The 14,144-nt window shown below is 32.0% G+C and overlaps 1 protein-coding gene across 1 annotated transcript; it reads left to right on the top strand.

Moving 5' to 3' along the window:
* The first annotated feature begins 9,052 nt into the window (after positions 1 to 9,052).
* On the top strand, positions 9,053 to 13,880 carry LOC127260239 (peroxidase 17-like). Its single transcript, XM_051287935.1, has 3 exons — positions 9,053 to 9,287; positions 9,421 to 9,612; positions 13,185 to 13,880. The coding sequence occupies exons 1-3, from the start codon at positions 9,069 to 9,071 to the stop codon at positions 13,746 to 13,748; spliced, it is 975 nt and encodes a 324-aa protein (XP_051143892.1). The 5' UTR covers positions 9,053 to 9,068; the 3' UTR covers positions 13,749 to 13,880.
* Positions 13,881 to 14,144: the final 264 nt, after the last annotated feature.

Raw genomic sequence — 14,144 nt, 5'->3', positions numbered from 1 at the left:
CAATAAATTTTGCCCAGAAACCAAACCTTTAATTTTAAATTATCTCATTTATTTGTAAGTTTTTTCCTATCATATTGATAACTGTCTTTTCATTAAAAAAATATCATCAAACTATTCTACTTTTCTCTTGTAAAATAAGCATGTGGTTTATTGTTAGCATCAATTTTTTCTTTGTAAATTTCTAAAAATATCCAAGTATTATAGTCTGTCTATTTTTTTTTTCTTTTCTTTTTTTGTGTTTTTCCAATTCCTTAGCTAAAGTTAACCTGATTCAATTGAGAAGTTATTATCACGTTCTCACTATGATATAATAAAATTTTGATTGTTATTATACTAATAATAATAATACATAAAAAGAAGCATGCTTCAATACACACAAAATTCATAATAATTATGCTATATACAATAATAGTAAAAAAAAAATTTCAGTTAAGTCTAATTAATAGAAATGTTGTCCGATTAAAAAAAAAAACCTCTTCTTCCCATATTAAATCTGCTTAAGTCATACTTTGATTTATAATATTATTTCTAACACTCTGGTTTGTTTAGATTGACTTTAAAAAATACTTGGAAGCCAAAAGTAGGAAGCAGGAAGCAGAAGTAAAAAACATACATAATAATGTAAATATATTTTTTATAAAAATTTCCTAATTTATTTTAAAATTTTATAAATTATTTATAAAAATTTTAAATTAACTAACCTAATTTGAACATATATGGATTAAATTTTATGTATAAATTATATTTTTAATTTTAATTTAAGACTCGAATTCAAATTCAAAGTTGGTAAACCCTAAACCCCGGATGTAATCGCTAACTCTTTCATCATGCGATGAATCAGATGAATCAGATGAACAAAAATCACGATCAATAAGATTGAAAGCGGATACCCGCAAGTGCTGGCTCGAGTCCAGCTCGTGATGAACGACTGTCTTTTATCAACACTTACGAGAATCTCAATATCCTCTTCCTTTTCTTGTGTCGCTTCCCCCATTACTTAGTCTTAGCTTAAAGAATGTAATGACTGTTTTTATTTAAACTACAATCTGATTGTAAGTTACCACAAATTTTTGTGTCATAGACAATGAAGATTCAATAGAAATATAATAAGAATCCCTCTCTCATTCGAAAAAGTAGCCTGAGATCAAGTCCAGATTCTCCAATCTATGAGCCTTTTATTTGAAGTAAGTTCCTTGCGAATTCAAAAGTGAAAAGCTTATTGATTTTTATCTGGTTCTTGAACGTCGGACACTATTCATGAATATCTAATATTCTTTCTTCAAAAGACTACCAAGAGCTTCGTTGAGCCTTCACGTTGCTTCCATCATTAGATCTGAATTAAAAATTAAAAATATAAATAACTTTAAATAAAATTTACTCAAAAAATTATTTTACAACCTTATAAATTAATTTAAAAACATTAGCTACTATATAATTAGAATTTTTATTTTAAATTTTTGATATCTTAATTATATCTTTAATTCTAATTTAAACATAATATATAATCTAATCATTCAATACAATTATAATTTAAATATAATATATAATTAATTATTTTTATATATATTTTATCTTATTTATTTGATTAGGATGATTATTATTATTATTATTATTATTATTATTAGAAATAAAGTAGTAATTTAGGTTGCAAAGCTACTTCAACCTTTTTTTCCAGAAGTACTTCTAAAATGCTTTTAAAAATATTTTTGGAATCTAAAAGTCTTCTGCTTTTGAGCAAAAGTCAGTACAAAGATGAATAAATATTTTCTTAAAAAGTAGAAGCCAAAATAAATTTTCAAAACACTACTTTTAGCTCTTATGTTCAGCCCTACATCACAACTCATCTTCTTTTGATTACTTAAGTATTTTTTTTTTTTTTTTATAACGTGGGAACTGAAAATGCACACTGGGTAAACCCCTGGTCGAACCTAATACCCTGCAAACCAAGCTCGACAAGGCAAATCATACTACGCGAATCATGTGTGGCAGGTAGACCTGGAGGCGTACAGTCACAAGTTCACTTCCCACACCACCAGGTCATCCCTTACGGGATAAACTTAGGTATCTTTTTTATTTTACTTAAGTTTGAGTGGATGTGACAATATATACTCTCCATTCCAACTCAAAGTACCATTTTTACTATTTTTGTTTGTCAATTCGAAAGTATATCTTTTCTATTTTAATAAAAGTGATCATACACTAATACGAAAATACTCTTAACTTTTACATAAATTATAAACATATCAATATACATACAATTATTTTATACATAAAAGTTAAAGAGTTAAAATGTCAAAACCTCTGCAGACTTCTACTTAGTAATAAAATACTATTATTTCTTAATCTACTAGCAAAATTCTAAAGAAATAAATTCAAGTGGAACGAAGAGAATATATATTATAATTATGGAATTTTTCTCATTGAAAAATTTATAGAACTCTATACCTATTTAAATTGTAAAAAATTTAGAGAATTCATTTTAATATTTTAACACCATTGTGAAACATTTTTCAGGGATGCATCCAACTTTCTAGCAAATCATGTTCTTTTAACTCTTTGGTTACACTGCTATGTGAATTAGATTGTTCACAATGTGGTTTTTTGAAAAGCAAATTTTTAGCAATACATGCAGCATTCTAGTGCATTCTAATTGGATTTCAAAAGGTTATTTTTTATTTTTTATAAAAGGTAGTTTAATTTATTTTTTTTAAATAAAATGTTTTAGTCAGAAGGATTGCTTTTATTTTAATTTGTTTTAAATATATATATATTGTAGAAAGTAAAAATATGTCAAAATTAAATTAAATATCATGTATTTTGAAAGAAAATAAAATTTCAATAAAATAAATACATATTATTTAATGATGCACATATGTTCATTTTTGTACAATAAATATCAACCATTAATGCAAAAATCTGCTTAAAATGGAAGATATCGTACAAATATTACGTGCATAAATAAGGCCATAATAAATTTGGCAGCAAAATAAATTAACCTTGTTAATAAAGGAAGTATATAAATTAATATCTTCCAAAAAAGACAATAATATAAAGATCTTAGCGATAAAAGAAGGTGAACAATCAAATCCGTCAAGATTGGAAACGACATCTGATAGAAAAAGAAAGATTATAAAATCTTCCTATTGGCCAATCAGAATGCGCCACGTGACATTATTCTAAAAGAAAGCCGAGGCCACCTCTCCCCTATAAATAGGAGCCATGGCCAATTCATTTGAGATACCGAAGTTACATCGAGGATTCAAGCAAAGGGGTAAGTCTCTAGACTCTCTCTGTAATGTTCTTCATGTTCTTCGTGTCATTTGAAGCATTCTTCGTCGAAAGTCACTGATTTGGACAAATGATCAAATATTCGTTGATGAATCGATGAAATTAACGTTCTTCGCCGTATGTCAAAGCCGGAGGAAGGATCAACGCTCCCAAAGACGTTGAGGAATTCGTTAAAGCCAAGGGAAGGTCTTCAAAGTTCCTCTCAAAGCTTCAAGGTGTTCATCGCGTTCTTCACCAAAGCATCAATTAGGCCCTCTTCGATTCAAAAGTCAAACGGACACGCTACAAAAAATGTTATGGAGCACCAAATCAACCTCTTCAAGGATCAAAGTTTCAAAAGCCGTTGAAGAATCCATCAAAGCCAAGGAAGAACATCCAAAGTTCATCCTAAAGCTTCAAGGTGTTCATCGCGTTCTTCACCAAAGCATCAACTCGGCCCTCTTCGATCCAAAAGTCAAAGTCACATGCCACCAAAATTGTTATGGAGCACAAAATCCACCTCCTCAAAGATCAAGGTCTCGGATCATCTAAAAAGAACGTCAAATCCAAAGCCAACGATCAAATCATCCACACGGAAACCAAAGTCCTCTAAAAGGCGGCAAAGCCAAATCAAAGATCAAAGCCTCGGATCATCCAAAGAAGACACGAAATCCAAAGCTGATGATCAATTTGCCAACATGGAGACCAAAGCCCTCCAAAAAGAGGTAAAACCAAATCAAAGATCAAAGCCTCGGATCGTCTAAAGAGGACACCAAACCCAAACCTGACGATCGAATCGCCCACACAGAGACCAAAGCTCTCCAAAAGGCGGCAAAGCCAAATCAAAGATCAAAGCCTCGGATCGTCAAAAGATGACACCAAATCCAAAGCTGATGATCAAATCGCCCACACGGAGACCAAAGTCCTCCAAAAGACGGCAAAGCCAAATCAAAGATCAAAGTCTCGGATCGTCCAAAGAGGACATCAAATCTAAAGCCGACGATCAAATCGCCTGCATGGAGACCAAAGTCCTCCAATGTCTGGAAAAATCAAACTGAAGATCAAATCTCCTCGGATCAAAAAAGCCATCGAAAACCAAGTTGGAAAATAAATCGACCCGGAAAGAAAATCAAAGGACCCATTTAGATAATAGGACCCGCTTTAAATCCAAATCAAATATAATTTGTACAAATTTTGTGTTTATTAAAAATAGCACAATTTTTTGTCCACAGATTTTTGGCATGCCCAGTGGGACCTCTCTACCTTTCATCTCTCATTCCGACAAACTTTCAACAACCAATGGCTTCCTTCAAGATCAAAACTTCCAATGTTGCATCAAAAGTTGCTGCTCAAGCCGCTGTCACCGCCAAAGGAGTTGGCGAACCCATCGCATAAAAAACCTCAAGCGTTTTAACAAATATTGGAATGACACTCAAGAGCATTGCTGTTCTCTGAAGACACTCCTAAGAAAATTACAAAGCAAAGTCCACTCTATGAAGAAGACGACAACTTCAAGAGTACTATCACGCAACTCACCCTTCAACAAACTGTAAGTCATTCAACTGCATCAAGCTCTGCTCCGGTGATGACTACCAACGCTTCAAATATCAAATCTTCAAAGGCATTTTCATGCTACGTACTCATCGGCCAATTTCAAGTCATTCAACCGCATCAAACTCTGCTATAGTGATGACTATCAATGCTTCAAATATAGAAGACCAACTTGTAGCATTGGCCAAAATCGTTGAAGGGATGTCTCAACACATGCAACAACAAGATGGCCTCGTCGAAAAACTTCTCACAAAACTAGACAAGCCTGAAGAATTCAGTCATGCCATCGAAAAACAACCATCTTCCCCAGCAGTCTAAAATAAAGCGGCAACATCTGTGGAGCGACGTCATGACAAATAAAAGGTGGTGGAACCAAATCCATTTCAAGGATCATCCAACTCCTTCATCCATATATGCCAACTTGACAAATACATCAAGGGGCAATCAAAAGAGAATTCGAAGGGAGTTCAAGGCCGACGCATGCTTATGCCAAGCCTTACACTGCAAGGATTGACGCCCTTAAAATGCCAACAGGCTATAAACCACCAAAGTTTCAACAATTTGACGGCAAAGGCAACTCAAAGCAACATATAGCGCACTTTGTCGAAACATGCAACGATGCTGGAATATATGGAGACCTTCTAGTCAAAAAATTTGTGCAGTCACTAAACGAAAACGCCTTCGACTGGTACATTGACTTAGAGGCTGGTTTCATCGACAATTGGGAGCAACTAGAGTACGAGTTTTTAAATCGGTTCTACAGCACGAAGAGAATCGTCAGCATGACCAAACTCACCAATATCCACTAGTGGAAAGATGAGCCAGTAATTGACTACATCAACCGCTGGAGAAGTCTAAGCTTCAACTGTAAAGACTGTTTGTCCGAGGCTTCTGGCATATAAATGTGCATTCAAGGAATGCAATGTGGCTTGAAATACATCCTACAAGGGATCCGACCCCATAAATTTGAAGAACTTGCCTCTCGCGCTCATGATATGGAAATGAGCATTATGTCTAGTGGAATGTATGGACCGCCTACTGAAGATTTCTCAAAAGATGAGAAATACAACACTTCAAACAGTGGGGGCAATCATACCTTCAACACTCCTGGAAATGAGGATAAACTTTTCGCAATCTCTTGGAAACGAGGATAAACTTTCTCCAATCTCCTAAAAACGAGGATAAACTTTCTTCACACTCTTGGAAATGAAGATAAACTTTCTACAATATTTTGGAAACAAGGATAAACTTTCTGCAATCTCCTAGAATCGAGGATAAACTTTCTACAAGACTCCTTAACACGAGAATAAATTGTTTAACAAAAACAAACAAATTCAATTTGTTTTGAACTATGTTATGACTTGATTTTTTAACCGGATACATAGGCAACTTGGAATATAACTTCGAGTACAGTAAATTATGTAAAAAAAAAGCCCAAAAAAAATCGGCCTTAAAAAAATCATTTGGACAAAAAAAAATCTTGTCCAAAAAAAAAAAAGAAAGAAAGAAAAAGCCCTAAAAAATCAATTGGGCAAAAAAAAAAGTTCAAAAAATAATCGGGCTTAAAAAATAAATCATTTGGACAAAAAAAAATCATGTCAAAAAGAAAAGCCCTTAAAAAAATGAAAAAAAAAGGCAAAAAAAAAATTTTAGTAAAAAAAAAAAATTGACTTATGTTTCGAGACTCATTCACGCCTTAAATGCTTTGCGTCGGCTTAAACAAGTCTCGAGGGGGCATTTTGTAGACAGTAAAAATATATCTGAATTAAATTAAATATCAAGTATTTTGGAAGAAAATAAAATTCTAATAAAATAAATATATAGTATTTAATTATGCACATATGTTAATTTTTGTACAATAAATATCAACCATTAATGCAAAGATCTGCTTAAAATGGAAAATATCGTACAAATATTACGTGCATAAATAAAATCATAATAAATTTGGCAGCAAAATAAATTAATCTTGTCACTAAAAGAAGTATATAAATTAATATTTCCCGAAAAATGCAATGATATAAAGATTTTGGCGAGAAAAGAAGGTGAACAATCAAATTTATTAAAAATGGAAACGACATTTGATGGAAAAGGAAAGATTATAAAATCTTCCTATTGGCCAATCAGGACGCGCCACGTGACATTATTCTAAAAGGAATCCGAGGCCACCCCTCCCCTATAAATAGGAGCTATGGCCAATTCATTTGAAACACTGAAGTTACATCGAAAATTCAAGCAAATGGGTAAATCTCTAGACTCTCTCTGTATTGTTCTTTATGTTCTTCATGTCCTTCGAAGCGTTCTTCGTCGAAAGTCACTGATTTGGACAAATGATCCAATATTGGTTGACGAATCGATGAAGTTAACGTTCTTCGTCGTATGTCAAATCCGGAGGAAGGATCAAAGCTCCCAAAGACGTTAAGGAATTCATTAAAGCCAAGGAAAGGTCTCCAAAGTTCTTTTCAAAACTTTAAGGTGTTCATCGCATTTTTCACTAAAGCATCAATTTGGCCCTCTTCGATTCAAAAGTCAAAGAGACACACCACCAAAAGTGTTAAGAAGCACCAAATCAACCTCTTCAAGGATCAAATATTCAAAAGCCATTGAAGAGACCATCAAAGTCAAGGAAGAATATCCAAATTTCATCCCAAAGCTTCAAGGTGTTCATCGCGTTCTTCACCAAAACATCAACTCGGCCCTCTTCGATCCAAAAATCAAAGGGACATGCCACCAGAATTGTTATGGAGCACCAAATCCACCTCTTCAAAGATTAAGGTCTCGGATCGTCTAAAAAAGACATCAAATCCAAAGCCAACGATCAAATCATCAACACGGAGACTAAAGTCCTCTAAAAGGCGGCAAATCCAAATCAGAGATCAAAATCTCGGATCGTCCAAGGAAGACACGAAATCCAAAGCTGATGATCAAATTGCCAACATGGAGACCAAAGCCCTCTAAAAGGCGGCAAAGCCAAATCAAAGATCAAAGTCTCAAATCGTCCAAAGAAGACACCAAATCCAAAGCTGACGATCGAATCGCCCACACAGAGACCAAAGCTCTCCAAAAGGCGGCAAAACCAAATCAAAGATCAAAGCCTCGGATCGTTCAAAGATGATACCAAATCCAAAGCTGATGATCAAATCACCCACACGGAGACCAAAGTCCTCCAAAAAGCGGCAAAGCCAAATCAAAGATCAAAGCCTCGGATCGTGCAAAGAGGACATCAAATCCAAAGCCGACGATCAAATCGTCTGCATGGAGACCAAAGTCCTCCAATGCCTGGAAAAATCAAACTGAAGATCAAATCTTTTCGGATCAAAGAAGCCATCGAAAACCAAGTTGAAAAATAAATCGACCCGGAAAGAAAATCAAATGACCTATTTAGAGAATAAGACCCGACTTTAAATCCAAATCAAATATAATTTGTACAAATTTTGTATTTATTAAATATAACACAATTTTATATATATATATATATATATATGAGTTTTCGAGAATGTTGTATGAAAGTTAAAATATTCAAGTCCATTTAAACAACAAAATAAATTATCTTTCTCTTTCGAGTGATAGGATGTAAAATTTAAGGATATTTAAAAATAGTCACAAAATATATCCAAATTTATAGTATTTTCTAAAATTTACTTTAATATTAGGTTTGCTTACTTTTCATTTAAATTTGAATTTTCTTTTTTAATTTAAATGATATTTTAATTTAATATTTTATAAAAAAAATTATTTATTTTTATTGAAAATAGTGCAAACTAGATAATTATATTTTTTATTTGAAAAAAGAAAAACACATCCATTCTTGTGGTGTGATCATTTGAACGGATTTGTTCATTTTTAAATGGAACAGGTCTTTAGAAATATGATTAAAAATATACAATATATAATCTATATATTGTATCCGTCATAATACAAGAAGTCAACAATTCAAAATAAAATATTATTTTTTATATTAATAATATAAATTTTTATAATTAATTTAAAAAATACATTTATTCAAAAATACAAAATGAACAGAGTTCATTATATTCAAATGAACTTCTATTACTCATATAAAAAAATTAAATCCATTACTTTAAAAAAGTTATAAACGTACTTAATATTGAATAATTAAAAAAGTTGCTAAAAAAGAACATTATGTAAAAAAAATAAAAAATACTATCGACAAATATAAAATAATTTATAATCCCATAAAATTGACCACTCATTAATTTGTCCTAAACATAAACAACATCCAAGACAAAAAGATGTCCCCTACCATTCTCATTCTCCTCTACGCCTTCTTCCTCAGCGAGGCGGCAGCCACCGCACCACCGCCGCCACCGCCTCTCCGGCAGGGCTTCTATGCAGAAACTTGCCCGGCGGCAGAGTCCATCGCCCGGAATATTCTCCGGCGAGCCATGGCCAGAGATGCTAGGAGTGCTGCCTCAGTGATGAGGCTACAGTTCCACGACTGCTTTGTCAATGTAATCAATAAATAAATAAATAAATAAATAATATTGCCTAGAGTCGAAACATATTAAATTATATTAAGATTATTGGCAATGGTAATTAGATAAAATTAAATAAAATAAAATTAGGGTTTGGTTGTATATATAGGGATGCGATGGATCGTTGCTGCTGGAGAAGAGAGGGAGAATGGAGGGTGAGAAATCAGCACTGTCGAATATAAATTCGGTGAGGTCTTATGAAGTGATCGATGAGATTAAGGAGGCAATGGAGGCAGCCTGTCCTGCTGTGGTTTCTTGTGCTGATATCATTATCATGGCTGCTAGAGATGCTGTTCTTTTGGTATGTACCTTTCTATTTCTATTTCTATTTTTGTCGACCTATTTTTCGAGTGCGCATGGGATAAAAGCCTTCAAATTAAAACATAAATTAATTTAATTGGTTTAGTATGTGTGAATGAAAGAAAGAGAATCTATTTTTTTTTGTCTTGAAGATACACTAGTTTTATTTTCAAATCTCATTGATTTTTATTTTTTATTTTTAAAATAAAAAAACAAGGATAGAATTTTTCTTGTAAATTGAATCTTGTTAGCTATACTCACCTTATAATACTACTACTAACTCTCTTTGTATTCAAATTGGTACGAGTTATTCTTTTAAAATATAATATATATATATATATTCGTATATATTAAGAGTTTATTTTTCTTTAACAGTATTTATTATTATTATTATAAAAATTTTCTATTGTTCGAAAAAAAAAAATGTATATACTTATAAAAGTAACCAAACTATTATCTTTGTATTTAAAAAAAAAAAAAAAAAAGGGTTCTATAAAGAATATCATGATGGTGTTAGATGAATTTGGAACAGTATAATTATGGGTTCAAACATGTGACTTCTCTTACCAAATTTAATTTACAGTGTATTGGGAGTTGGATTTGGAATACTAAATATTAGAATCTAAATTGAATAAAAAAATTTGTGATATTTTAAATAAAAAATTAATTTTTAATACTCCTCTCTCCCATAACAAAGTATCAATTTACTATTTGCGTCATTGTATTTAATATTAAAAATATTCTTATATTTGTATAACTTTTTGAACAAATGCCATTATATTAGTATTATAAGACACTAATAGAAGTATTTTTGTTATTTTTCCTTAATTTGTAATACGTTTTGATATAATAATTAATATTCAAAGATCAATACGCAAAAAGTAAATAAATAATTAGTTACAGGGCAGAAAAAATATAATATAAAAATAAAAATAATTTTTGATTCAATATTTTTAAGAATTAGCAAAAAAAGAAAAAAACTAAAGTCCTCTGGATTGATATAAAAGATAAACATAAGCCAAAAAGTAGAAGGAATTAAAAAATCCAACCACGTCATTCTGTTGAAATGTTATCCTGACTGTGTGATGTCGAACAATCCTTCTTTTTTGCAAAGTTCAATGAACTCCCTTCCGCAAAATTCTAAGCCGTTATCAATTTTTAGCCGTTTAATTTGTTTTCTTGTTTGTTTTTCAATAAAAAATTTCCACTATTTGAAAGTTAGGAAAACACCATTTTAATTCTTCAAAAAATATACTTAAACCTTTCTTTAGTAATCATCAATAAAAATTGGCATGTACCTGGCACCACCTTTAGATAGAACATAAGATAAACCCGAAGATCGGAGTGGATATAGTTAAATGTACATTTCGTCTTGTGAGTTGCTGGGGACTTAAAACCCACTCTTTTCTGCTGTTCGAATGCACAATGCTCACAGAAATTCAACATTTCAGTACTTTGTCCACAAATAAGTCTTATATGCTTAATATTTCCTAGCCCTTTTTACTCATATGCCCAGAGGCATATACCATAACTTGGTGATGTCATGTTTAGCTAAAAAAGATGATGAAATAGTTGCATGCCCAGTGATAGTTGTCGCTTGCAAAGTAACAAGCTGCCAAATCATATTTGAAAATCTTCATAACCTTATTTTGACTCGTGTACTTGCAACCAAATGCTTCAAATGTGCCCAAAGATGAGATTCTTTTTTAAGTTAGGGACATACCTAACATTAGTGAGTGTCTTCATAATGCCCTAATGCATTTTAATACGAACAGTGCCCTTATCCATAACATCGAAAGCAGCATTGTAGCCCATTAAGATTGTTCATCCGTTGCCTTAATAATAAGTAATAACCAAATCTCTATTGAGACACATTTGATAAGAGCATCTTGTATACAAGATCTACTCATTTGTAGATCGCACCCTATCATGAGTGACAAAAAAAATACAACTCTCACTATCATAAGCAACAACACTAGCTTTAGCGGTGTTATCTTTCTTTTCAAATGATTTTTCCTTTTGTTTATTTTTCAATTTAAAACAATCAGATTTATTGTGCCCCATCTTATGACAATAATAATACTCCCTCCGTCTCACTTACCATGTCCATGTTGCTGTTTCCGTCCGTTCCACATCTCATGTCACTTTTCTTTTTTGGAAAATGATTACCCATCTTAATTTTATTTTAAATTTTCTAATTTAATTTTTTTAATTTTAATTAAACTAATTAGTTATCTTAATCTTAATTTATAATAATTTATATTATAAGTTAATTATTTTCACTAATACATTCTTAATTATCTACTAATTATACTTATCCTAAATTCTCGTGTCTACAGTGACCAAGACACCCAATGTGGGACGGAGGTAGTACTTTATATTTTGATGTTTAAATTTCAATATAGATTTACTATCGCCATATTTTGCTTTAGTTGCAGATGATTTTCAATAAACTTCTTCATGTACAAAGCCTTAAGCTTATCCCACATTTCCGCAGCCGAGGTCTCTGTAGCAACCTCCCGCAAAACCTCATCAAAGAGATTTAAGATAATGTTCGAACGGGCCTTCTATCCAACTTAAAAAATTTGGACTTCTCCCCGGAGTTGAACCAGTGCTAAGGCCAACTCCCATGAATGAGTCGGTGCCAGGTCATCCAAGATTGAATAGTAATTAAATGGATTGAATAGACTACACATGTCAACAATGTGCACATTTCTTTTCGGAAGCACTACTGAAAGAACTCTAGAGTTAAGCGTGTTTGCCCTAGAGTAATTTGGTTTTCCATGGCTTGCGAGCCGGGGTGTCACAGAACTTTTACTATCAAACGAGAATACAAAATGGGGTTGACTAGTAGTTCTAAAATCCACAACTCATAATCTCCCAAAAAAACCTTCAAAACAAAACAAATAAGCCACAAACATATATAAAAATACTACTTGTCAATTTTTGGTGTATCTTAAAATCCAACATAATGTCACCAATTTAAAGGGAGAGGCTTATGACTAATTGACTCTACAAGCAATGTGAAACAATATATTTTTTCAAATTTAAAACATTTCAATGTGGGACTATGCCACATAACAAAAAGTTCATCTAAACAGGATATAATAGTGGAGTTGAAAAGCAAGCCCCACATCCAAGAAAGATATATATATATATACACCCATCATCATCATCATCATCATTATTATTATTATTATTATTACTCCCTCCGTCCCATAACAAAGTATTTATTTTTCCATTTTAGTCCGTCTCATAACAAAGTATCCATTTTCTTTTTTAGTAACTGTACTATCTACCTAGCATTACAAATACCCTTACAACTTACAATATATTAAAAAAATATCATTACCTTTATATCACACATACTAATAAGGTTATTTTAGTCATTTCTATTTTATTTCTATTATATCCCAATATAATACTAATATTTTTAAAACTACGTGCAAAAAGCAAATGGATACTTACTTATGAGACGGAGGGATTATTATTATTATTATTATTATTATTATTATTATATGTATAATTCTAATTCATTGATTTATTTATTCAATATGTAAATAAATAAATTAGAGCGGAGGTCCAAATTGGGAGGTAAAATTAGGACGAAAAGACAGTTTATGGGCAAGTTTAGAAGCTGCAAATGAAATAATGCCAAGTCCTAGAGCCAATGCAACATTTCTCATCCACCTCTTTTCCCGCTACAATCTCACCGTAAAAGATCTTGTCGCCCTCTCCGGCTCTCACTCCATTGGCAAAGCTCGTTGCTTCTCCGTACTATTTCGCCTCTACAACCAATCCGGCTCGGGCAAGCCGGATCCCGCCATCAACCCTACCTTCCGGAAGGATCTTGACAAGCTATGTCCGCAACACGGGGACGTGGAAGTAACCGCCAATCTTGATGCAACTCCAAAGAGATTCGACAATCAATACTATAGAGATTTGGCTCATGGACGAGGATTCTTGAATTCGGACCAAACATTGTACACATCGATGGAGACTCGCAAGTATGTGAAACTGTTTGCAAGGAGCGAGGAGGAATTCTTTATAGCGTTTGTACGAGGAATGGTTAAATTGGGTGATATTCGATCGGGTTTGCATGGAGAGATTCGTAGAAATTGTAGAGTTGTTAATTGACGATGGTGATTATAAGCTTTGGCTAGAAGAGACAAAATGATAATAATGTTTTACTCTATTTGTCTTTGAAAAGTATGTTTATACTTTTGGACATAAGTTTTATGATGGATGAGTAATAATTAATACTCTTTACGTCCGATATAATTATATCGATTTTTTTTTTTTTATGGTCCGATAAACTTATATATATTTATAATAAATAATTTTATCAATTTATAATTTTATTACTCATACTTTAAAAAATAATAATTAATTCGTCACTACTTTTTTTACTTATTTAACTATTTTTTTATCAATTTTTTAAAAAATTTTTTATAATACCCCTATTTTATTTTTTACTTAATTTAATTTCATATCAAAATATCATTGTTTCTTAATTGTGTCCAAGCAAATAAC

This window comes from Andrographis paniculata, unplaced genomic scaffold (assembly GCF_009805555.1).
Source record: "Andrographis paniculata isolate CXL003 unplaced genomic scaffold, ASM980555v1 Contig61END, whole genome shotgun sequence".
Lineage (NCBI taxonomy): Eukaryota > Viridiplantae > Streptophyta > Magnoliopsida > Lamiales > Acanthaceae > Andrographis > Andrographis paniculata.
This window is presented reverse-complemented; position numbering and strand designations above follow the sequence as displayed.